Raw genomic sequence first — 11,263 nt, 5'->3', positions numbered from 1 at the left:
CCTGCTTCCCCCAACACACACACACCCCTCTCCTAGATACAGATCTGGCTTAGGACTCCTGTTCCACCCACTGCCCACGTTTATTGGCCATCAAAGTCCTGAAGTTTATGGAACAGAGGCCATGACATTGGAGAGCTCATGATTAAAAAACGATCAAAGCCCCACATTTCAATTCAATTTTGAGAACAGGGAGGAGGACAACGGAAGGAAAGCTGTCTGCGTCTGCGCTGTGGCTTTGTCTTTACCAGCAGCAGGCATTCCCTCCCTAGCGGGCAAGTGTGCAGGGGGGAACGCTGTGTTTCAGGGGACAGCCCTGAGTCCAGCTTCGGGGACAAGTGAAGCTCCCTCCTCCTCCCACCCCCACCCCAATGCTGCTTTAAGAGGTGATGGGCTCAAGTGCTCTCATTGGAGTCGGGAGGTGCAGCCAGTACCATATCCGAGTGACCATATTAGTTAACAGTGGGAAGTGGGGGCCTACCAACCTTTTCCTTCCCCACATCACAGTCCCTGTTTCTGGAGCCCTTGGGAGGACCACTGAAGTGTCTGGCTCTTAGGCTATTAAAGTGTCACACTGTTGCATCTCGACTCTTGCGCCCTTTTTTGTTTACACCAGCAGTGAGCAGAGGAATAATGAGACCATGTCCTGGGGGTGGCCCTATGCCTAGTGTGGCAATCACAAGCTTGCCTGGGCGGGCGGCCAGGGCTGACAGTAAAACCATGGGGTCACCCTGTCTCTGCTTCATAGTTGTGTGACTCTGGCAAGTTCCTCTTTCTTTCAGAGCCTTGATTACCTCATGTAAAATGGGAGTAACAATCCCCAGTACTAAAGGGTTGTTTTTGTGGACTAAATGAGATAATGAACTTAAAATCCCTGCACACAATGGATATCAAGAAATGGTGGAGCACAGGAGATACTCATTGGCTCTGCAGAGGAAAAAGGCTCTGGGAGAAGTTTGTCACGAGCTGGAGTTGGCCAAGACTACCGCCAGGGTCCAGATACACCGACACAACGGTATTTGCTGCCGGGTAGGCTAAGGAGTTTCTGTGGATCCTGCTCCACCTCTCCTATTACAGGGAGAGTCATGAAGAAGCTGAGAGTGGTCATGGACTCTCTCTCTCCAGAGGAAAACAGAAAGATCTGACAAGCCCAGAGCATGTCCACACACTGTGGATGCCATGTAGGAACCCCTGGCCTACCCCCCTCTCAGAATTTGGAATTTGAGACATCAGCAGAGGCAATTGGTGGCATGAGCCAAAACTTCCAGCAGCAGAGGCATCCACACAAGGATGGGACTAAGTGTGATGACCCGAAAGTGGTGCCCCTATTACACCAGCTCCTTGAAACACTAAAAAAGTGGAAAGAGCTGGATTATTGCTGGGACTTGTCCAGGGTCAAAGTCAGCTGATAGTACCCAGACCCCCAAGGGTGCTGTTCGATGCTGGGCTTTGTTTCAGCAAGCTCTGTTAAAAGCTTGAGATTTTAGCTTCATAGTGCAATTAAGTCTCTGCTAGTGGTAGGACAGGCGCAAAAGGAGCACTAAAGAAGCAGCTTAACCCCATTTACTACAATTTTTGTATTAAAAAAAAATTAACTATCTCAGTCCTTTCTTCCTCTCATTCCTGCATTTACCTACTACATGCATGTCAGTAGGTAACATTTGACTACATTTACTAAAATATTTTTCATGCTTTTAAAAAGTATATTCTTTCTATATACCCTAGCCTCAAAGAAGAATTTTTGTTTTAGACACTGAATATTTTTTCGCAGAGCTCAGACACCTTCAGGAGAAAATAACTCCCAAGTAATTTGGTAAGTACAGAAACTTAAAACCCCAGAGAAATCCCTAGATTATAAATGACTTAGAAAAATGAGGCCCATAGAGTCATTTAGTTTCCTTTTCCTTCATCCTTAATCACAGCCTTTCAGGCTAGCTAGGACCCCACCACTCCCCACCCACCCCACCCCCAAAAAACAAAAACAAAGCAACAACAAAAAATACAGGGAAAAAACACACACACAAAAAGTTCCATTCAGTTTCCACAAAAGCTGTCCAGAGGGCAATTCAGGAGAACCTGAACCAAAACAGCCCATGGCATGACCCTCTGCTCAGATTATTACTGCGAGACTTCCATTCTACCAAACCTCTAGTTCTGAACACGTCATCGTGAAGTCTGAAAACACATCAGGGACTAGAAGGTACCTGGAGAGTTTCGGCTGACTAACCTGACTGTTGTGAGGCCCCCAAAGTAGAGAGATGTTTCCAGGGAGGCAGTCCTTGCTCCTTGGAGCTAGAAAATGACCACGATCCCCATGATGCTTGCACAGCCACACCACACCCATGGACAGCCTGGGCTGCACAGTAGATTGACCTGGGAGAAGCATGGAGGCTGCAACTGATGACACTGTTTGTTTTCAGATTCTGCCTTGGCAGAGCCTGGGAGTGAACTCTTGACCCCTTAAGTTCCCTTCTAGCTCTACTGCCAGGCGTAGGAAGAGAAGCCTGAGCCTCAGCTGTGTGAGCTGTGAACAAGTCCTAGTTTCTACATCCAACCTTGACAAATGTCTTGCTGGGATGAAGGACTAAGACAAGATAAAAGGGTAATTCTGTTTTCAAAATGTATTTGACTTGGCCTTTCTTTCAAGACTTATCTTGAGTTTTTAAGAGCGATTTTGGTGACATTTGGTGGCAGTGAGCATTGACAAACCCATATGTGTGTGTGTGTCAGCTTGTTCCCTTTTGGCTGCCTGTTCTGAGCCTGCAGTTCGCCATCTCCAGTGAAAGCTCTGTAAGCAGAGGGTGACAAGAGAGACAAGAGACCAAGGAGTAGAAGAATGTTTTTTCCAACATCAGCTTCTCAATCCTCCATGAAGATTCACCTGAGAGGCCTCTAAACCCCATTTTAAAAACATTGAAACTTATGTTCCTTGTTGTCCTTTTGTTTAACACCTGTTACATTTGGGGGGGGGGGTACCAGAATCATGAAAACAAAGGTCAAAGCTAGAGAAAAGAGCCTTTACTTCTTTTTAAGGGAAGTGGATTATATCTGAGTGGAACTGAAGACTTGCCTTTTACATCCCTCCACAGAGCTGCGTGAAACTCCTAAAAGCCCTTCCCTGGCTTGTAGGAGGCATGGGTGTTGGAACACAAATCCAGGGCTGGCTCCTTTCCCTTCTGGGGGGAACACCCAGTGCAACACTGGGGCACGCAGCTGCCCCACCTCTTGAGGGCAGCTATAAGCTTGCAGGCAGGCCCAAACCTCCTCCTGACTCCTTGGCCTTAACTGGGGAGCCAGGTGAAAGGACAACCTCGACACTTCAGCATGGAATCCCTCTTACACTCAACTCGCCACCAGAAGTACTTGTTATAAGATGGCTTCTTGCAGTTTTTTAATTGCTGAGGAGTTCAAAGGGATATGCTTTTCTCTGCCCCGTCTGTTTCCATGCGGGTTATGCTCTTGCTCTCTCATTTTGGCTTAAAGAAGCCCTGTCCCTGCTGGCATTCCCAGCACTCCCTTACCCCCACCTCAGGCCAAGTGAAGGGCAGCGGGCCAATTGGGAAGACACTCCCTCCTGCTTCCTATGAGGAAGACCAATCAATCAAGAAAGCTGTACACTTCGTTGCCAAGTACTTTTGCCTCCAGACACTTAAAGCGGCTTCCTGGAATTTGAACTTTCTCAGTAGCCCATTGCACCCCCACCTTTCCCCAGGCCAACAGGCTTGTGTGGACGTAGGAGGATGTGCCTTCTCCTGCGAGATTTTTCATGGGGGGCAGAATAGGGAGGCCACACCAACTGAGCTTGACCTCACCGGAGCATTTGGCTTGCAAAGGAGGCCAAGGTATGGGGAGTGGATGAGGTGAAGGGGAAAGGCACCCCCCTTGCTCCTCACGGTAAAGGGCAGCAGAGGCAGCTAAACCTCCTCCCTCCCATGCAAATGCCCAGCAGGGATGATCTCAGGAAAGGCAGGCCCTCTGAACACTCAGCATCCTGACAGTCTTGTTTGGGCCCCTCACCTGGGCTGCGGTTCACCTCAGATACCACCTGTTCCCATTGTCCCTCCACCTCCCCATCCCCACACTCCTGGATGATACCTCTCTCCCACACCTTTCCCTCTGGGCCCCACGCAGAAGGCCTTAGTCTGCGCTTAGGTCCCCAGGCTGCGCTAACAGTACAAGGACATCCTGCTCCGGCGCATGGCCTCGCTGATCAGGTAGGCGGGGCTCAGCTCCGGCTCCTCCGTCATGACGGCAATGTTCTGCCACTCGCCCGTCTGGCTGGACCTCTTGATGGTGTCTACCACACACAGGGCGTACAGGCAGTCGTCGAAGGTGGCAGCCATGGTGAGCGGCCGGCCATCCCACGTGCGCCGGTCGTCCTGGTCCTGGAAGGCCTGGCGCACGGCCTGCATCATCTTGATGGTGCCCCGCAGGTAGGGCGAGGGGATGTCGCTGAAGGCCTTCTCCGGCAGCAGGGAGTTGCGGACAGGTGTGGAGTCCTGCAGCAGCAGCTCCTGCTCCGGGGCGCTATTGCGCTGGCCGTACAGGTCCGTGCCCACCGCCAGCAGGCGCCCGGCAGAGCCCACCACGGTCACGTCCTGCTTGAACTCTCCGGGCACGTTGAAGTTCAGGGTGACGGTGCAGCACACCCCGCCCTCCAGCACCATCTGGAAGGTGCAGAAGTCATCGCTGGTGATCTGGCGGATGCCCTTGATGTGGTCGGTCTGCTTCACGAAGGTCTTGAGCAGCCCATGGACCTTGAGGGCCTTCTGGCAAGTGAGGAAGGTGAGCAGGTCGATGATGTAGGTGCCCACCGAGTGCAGGCCGCCTCCGCCCATCAGGTCGTCGCAGCTCCAGTTGTACTTCTTGCCCAGCAGGCTGCCGCTGTGCACCTGCACCTCGCACACCAGCAGCTCGCCCACGTAGCCCTCCTCGATGAGCTGCTTCATGCGCACGAAGGCCGGCAAGAAGCGCAGCACGTTGCCCATGATGCTCATGAGCTTGGGGTAGTAGTGGGCGGCCGACATCATGCGGAAGGCGTCCAGCGGCGTGGCCGTGCGGTCGCAGATGACATTCTTGCCTATGCCTGCGGGCGGGAGGAAAAACAGCAGATCAGGGCGCTGGATGCGGAGGGAGCGGAGAGTGGTTGGGGGTGCTATGCCCCCAAATGTTAATTCTTGGAATGGTAACCTGACCGAATCAGGTATCTTTATTACAATGAAATACTTTATAACACCTTTTATTTATGCAAAAATAATATATTCTATATATTTCAATATTTTATATACAATTATTAAATAGCTAAGTTGATTTACTTAATTTTAGTAGAAACCATCAGCAATGATTTAAATATTGATTTATTGAAACATTTTAAATAGCCTATATTTTGTTTAAAATATAAAATTACCTCATTTAATATTTTATATATATACAAATATGTTACTTATAAGGTATTTTTAAAATATTTAAATATAGAACATGAGTTCTGTTAAATTATGCAATATAATCTTTTTACAAATATGAAATATGTTTTATTATAAGTATCTTACATAGGAAATGCTTTAAGTTTTATTTTTTATGTAAAATAAAATTTTATTTAAAATGCATTATTAAAAATATCATATGGAGAGAAAAGAATAGGTCTCTACCTGGACAAAACCAGAATAAATAAGCTTAAATCAAGGCCAAGGTCATTCTGATTAAGTATGAGGAAGAATTTCTTAATGATATCCTTCAAAAGCCTAAGCTTTTAGCTGCTTCCCCCACAACCACCAACAAAGGATTATATTTTGAGAGTTACCTTGCTTGTTTACTGTGCATTATGGGTTAGGGCTGGCAGCGGTCACAGATGTGCTAGTTGAATGTTTTCTGCCTCCTTATGGGAAGAACAGATACTATCTGCCGGTGGGCAGTGACCAGTTCCTCCCTGACTGCCATCTGTCTCACAGTGAGCTTCAGTGCTTTTGGCCAAAGGAGCTGAGGCCCAATAAGAATTAGGCTTATGTGATGACTTGAATGAGTGCATAAATTGCAGGTGGACGCAAGCCCTTGAGGAGAATGGGTTCTGGGTGTAGAGAAAACAAAGGGCTAGGAGAGTGACAGAGAAGGAGAAAGGGACTCATTCTGCAGAAGCCAAGAGTCAAGGAAGAAAAACAACTCAGCCGAACCTGGAGGAACAGCCAGCTGGAACTCAGAATAACACAACAACAATAACAGAATTATACAAATTTTGTTAGCAAGCCAGGAAGCTAGGTAAAAAGACTTAGGGAGCCCAGCCAGCATGGCTCAGTGGTTGAGCGTCAACCTATGAACCAGGAGGTCACAGTTCAATTCCCGGTCAGCACTCCATCCCCAGTGTGGGACATAGAGAAGGCAGCCGATCAATGATTCTCTCTCATCACTGATGCTTCTCTCTCTCTCTCCCTCTCCGTCTCCCTCTTCCTTACTCTCTGAAATCAGTAAAAACACATTTTAAAAAAATGACTTGGGGAGCTTCTGTCAAGACATGTGGCTACCCATGGTAGGGCCCTGTTGTCCAGTCATACTCTGCACATAGACCCTCTAATGGGGACCCGGGCACTCTTAACACTGACATGGGAGATACCGCAGGGCTGTGGGATGATGAGACACACACATCCATGCCTGTCCCGACTGTGGACACCCGACTTGGCAAAATCCATGAAATCTCACCACAAGGTGAGCTGAGCTAGGGTTCTGTGGACACCTGGACAAGGCCACAGCCTGGAACACGGCTCTCTCTCCCCATTGGAAGAACTAGTCCAACAACAGACACGGTCAGAACAGAGTGCAGAAAATAAATACAATCAGTGGCTATGAATTTCCATGTGCACATCTCATTCTGGCCCTGAGTGGAAGGCCCGGAGCCTGCACAGTGACATCTCCTTATTAGGAAAGCTGGTGGCTTCCTGATGACCATGAGTTAGCAATAAGAAGCACCTTTAACTTTCGGCAACCAGGCTTCAGCAGAGGGATGAGGAAGCACTGGTTTAGCAACCAGAAATGCCATGCACCTGCATAACCTAACATTCCAATAATATGATTCTGTAGGCATTAGGCTCATGTAACACCAGCTCATGTTTGCAGGAGCAGATTTACATGTAAGTGCATTGGTAGGCCACTGCAGGGGCAGGTGACAAATGCTGCCCAAATCTGCCTCATACCAGTTGGATACAGGCTGTGCTGTGGCCTCTCCTATATCCTACCTCAAGGTCCCCAAAACCAGGACCCCTGACTGCCATCTGCTAGTTACGCTCAATAGGTCAAATTAATGGCACATGAAAAAAAGTTTATCTTATTTCTGTTATAAAAACTATAAAATAGTAAAAGAAAAAATTAATTGGGAAATTTAACTCATGCCCCCCCCTCCCCCGCCCCAAACGATCATTGGATGGTTAATTCTTTGCAGCTCTCTAGATGAAAAGATTCTGATGAAAGTTAGACTCCCTCTCCAGAAAATGCAATATGAACATACATGTAGACCTCTGCCCCATTCTGAACTCATGCATGGCTCCCCCACAGTTCTGAGATACAGGCATTTCTTCCTTTAGGCTACTTATGTATGCTGTGGGCTCACACTGCACAGTAAGTTCCTCAAGGACAACGGCAGGGTCTTCCACTGAGCCCACAGCACCTAGAGGCAAGGCATGCGTTTCGCAGGAATCCAGTGATGCTTGGCCCCTCCTCTCTGCCCACAGTCTTTTGCGACATCCCCACTTTATGGATAGGTCTCAGCAACACCTTAATAAACAGTATCATCAAAAATCAAAAGAGACTTCTAGGAATCTATCATAAAGAAATAATCCAAAATGTAAGCACAGCTTCTTGCCAGAGATGCTTCTCATGCATTATTTATTAAAGTAAAAAGCCGGGAACAATGCAAATGCCCAACACTAGAAGAAGGGGTAAGTACACTATAGTACAGCCATACAATAGAATATTGTGCAGCCACTGAAAATGATGCTTATAAAGACTTTTTAATGGAAGGCAAGATGATTATGATGTAATGTTAAGTGAAAAGGCTTCCATTCATAGACACACTATGATCTCAACTCTCTCTTATAAAGACAAAAGGAAAAAACCTGGATGGGGCTATCTCAAATGTTTACAATGATTAATTCATTAGTAAGATTATGATGGATTTTTATTTTCTTCACTACATTTTTCTACATTTCTAAATGTCTACTTTTATGGACAGAAAATAAAACATTTTCTTTGGTTAGCCCAAAAGAAACAAGCAAATCTTTGAAGGGCAGAGTTCGTGGAATGGCAGGAGGGCCCTCCACAGCTCGAATGGGCAGGCACATCCCAGAGTAACAGGCCTGTCCCTATCTGTGCCCCAGCGAGCTGGTGAAAACGCCACAGACCCTGAACTTGGACTGTTCCAGAGGCTCAGACTATGTGGCCAGGTCTTCTGCTCCAATTCCTCAGGACCTCTTCATGATCCTGGTGAAAGCTATGGTCTCTCTCCAGAAGATGCATCTCAAACATACTTACAAACTTTGCCCACATCCCAAGCCCATGCACAACCCTCCCCAGATTCTGAGGAACAGGAATCTCCATCGAAAAGTGAAACCTTTATGACATATTGTTAAAAATATGTCATAATGCTTCCAGTTTTAAAAGGAATCCAAAATGCAGAGCTAGCAGACCCTTCACAGATGTCTAAAACAAAGATTGCTTTCTCTTCTGGACAGTCTACCTCAACCCTACCTCTTGGTGAGACATCTGCAAAGCCCACTCTGGAACCCCAAGATCCCTAGGTTCTCTTTCCCAGCCTTTTCCCACCCAAATATGCCCTACCAAAATCCCAAGGTTCTCAGTGGCTTAACAGGAATCCAGGGCTTAGGCTAAAGTAATGTAATTCTATTTTTGTCATTGTTTGCTTGTTTTTGTTTTATTTTAGTTTTATTGAGGTATAATGACATAAAATTATAAGACATTAAAAACGTACATCATGGTGACCTGATATTCATATATATTGTGAAAGGATTCCCACCATCTACTTAATTAACACTTCCATCACCCTTCATAGTTACCTTTTGTGTGCATGTGAGAATATTTAAGTTCTACCCTCTTAGCCAATTTCAATTATACAATACAGCATTATCAACTACAATCACCATGTTTTTACCACCTCAGACCTTATTCATCTGATAGCTGAAAGTTTATACTTAAAGGAATGCAATTTTAATTGTAGGCCTCCAGTAATCAGACACTGTATGTATTCAGGTTTGTGTGTGTGCAGGTGTGTGTGTATGCAGTGTGCATGTGTAAAAACACATTTTAGTATGCGTGTGTGTATGCAAATGTGTGTGTATGCATGTGTGTGTGTGTACAGGTTGTGTGTGTGTGTGTGTGTGTGTTCAAGTATGTGTATGCAGGTGTTTGTGTATGCAAATGCGTGTGTAGGTATGCAGGTGTGTGGGTGCATTAGTGCCATGCAGAGCATTTCCTTTACCCCTAAAATCACATGAAAGGTAACGGGAACTTGCATTGTCCAGGTAGAGGATAGACATAGCCCACAAGCCTGGGTATGTTAGATGCGATTGCACATACACTGAATTTCTCCCAAAGAAAGCAGATAGATAATACCTGCCTTCAAGCTGCCTCTGTCAGCCTGAGCTTTGGGTTTAGCACTCTAGAAAGTTCAAGTCTTTGTTGTCTTCCTGATTTTCGGGTGTCTTACCACATTGCCTTTCTTGCTACCCCCAGAGAAAGTGCTGGAATGGGCTCCATAGAGAAAAGCACTCCCTGTCCATTTTGCCCTGGAAAGGAAATAGTAAGAGCAAAATCTTGCACTCCCCCCTAAGCACATGGGTGTGCCCCCCTCATACCCATGTGAAGGTAAATATATTCCACCCCAGACACAGAAAGTGGAGGGCTCGGTTTCTCAGGGAGAGACAGTCAGGGACAGGCAGAACCCTTCATGAGCCTGCCTCTAACCCGGCCCAGGCTGATTCCTAACGGGAAGCCATGAGGGAAAATACAGCCCTGGTCTCTGCTCCGCATCCCCTGCGAGAAGAGCTGTGCTTTCTCACTTGAGGGCCACGTTTACAGCCCTGCATTCATGTACCTTTCAGAGGATCATGCAAAACACACGCCCCTTAGGTTTGGCTTCAGATTCTCTGTGGTAAGATGCTGTGTCTTTCTAAGGCAAAAGATTAAAAAAAAACTCTGGGACCTCAGACAGTCTTACAGAAAATCATGCTGTGGAGAATCAGGCCAAGGACATGAACCATATGGACTCAATTTTACTCCAAATAAACAAGCAGTACAAATGGAAAGCAGGGAAAAAAATACTAAACGCTTGAGAAAAAGTGGTTTGTGTTTTGCCAAGCCCCAACATTTCCTGAGCAGTTGGAGTTTCAGCAAAGCCCGCTGGTGCTCACGATGATGTGAAGAGACAGAGGGAGCTTTCTGGGTACTTGGGGCTCTGGCGGATGGCGGATGGCGGCAGCCCTGCTGCTTCCCTCGCAGAGTGCGAGCCATCACCCCATCATGCTGCACTCAGCTCGCTCCACTGAGGGGGCTGTCCCTGGCCCCAGAAAGGGATGTCTTAGAATCTCGCCACATTGTCAAGGTTGCACAGTGGGACTGTGGGTATGGCCAAGACCGTATCAGCACTGGCCTGCACATTCTGGGGAAGTCTTCCCAGCCCACATCCACAGAGACCATTACCCTTTTGCATGAGAACAGAATGCTGGGTCTTTTGGGGGAGGTTGGGGGGGGGTCCTTTGAACTGGAACCAACTTTATTTTTCAAGATGAGTACCCCTCACCAGCAAATAAAGCAAGAGGTCCCTGCCTGGACACTGGTGGAACTACAAATCTTCTCACCTATGTCCTGGGGAGAAAATGAGCTGGATGGGAAATTCTGGAGGGTCAAAGTGCAGTGTGCAAGGCAGAATGCCTGCTCTTTGTCAGAAGCATTCAAATTAAATAATCTCACAGGGAGCTTTACTGCGCTCCTGAGAGCACCTCATGGGAAATGGAAATATAGCTTCCTGCAAAGCCCGCTGAGTGTGCTCTCTGTAACAGAGTCCAAACACCCACAGCCCCTGTGGGGAGTTAGTGCTATCGGAAGGCCATTCCAACCAGTAGACTCCAAAGCCCCCCTCAAACAGCTGCTCCCCTCACACCCTCCAGGCTCAGGGTCTCCAAGCTGTGGCTGAGCATCCATCTGTATCTTTTCCAGAGACCAGGCACTGCTCCATCCAAATAGATCCTCCAGGAGCCGGGACATAGGG

At 47.4% G+C, this 11,263-nt stretch overlaps 1 protein-coding gene across 1 annotated transcript in view; it reads right to left on the bottom strand.

Annotated features, from left to right (window-relative positions):
- Positions 1-2,826: 2,826 nt before the first annotated feature.
- GFOD1 (glucose-fructose oxidoreductase domain containing 1) overlaps positions 2,827-11,263 on the bottom strand; it is a 109,778-nt gene continuing 101,341 nt past the window's right edge. The window contains exon 2 of the mRNA XM_006769716.2: positions 2,827-5,083. Coding sequence (XP_006769779.1) covers positions 4,164-5,083 — 920 coding nt within the window. The 3' untranslated portion in view covers positions 2,827-4,163. The remainder of the gene's footprint in view (positions 5,084-11,263) is intronic.

Source organism: Myotis davidii, unplaced genomic scaffold (genome assembly GCF_000327345.1).
Source record: "Myotis davidii unplaced genomic scaffold, ASM32734v1 scaffold62, whole genome shotgun sequence".
NCBI lineage: Eukaryota > Metazoa > Chordata > Mammalia > Chiroptera > Vespertilionidae > Myotis > Myotis davidii.
Note: the sequence above shows the minus strand (reverse complement) of the source record. Positions and strands in the feature narration are given on the sequence as shown.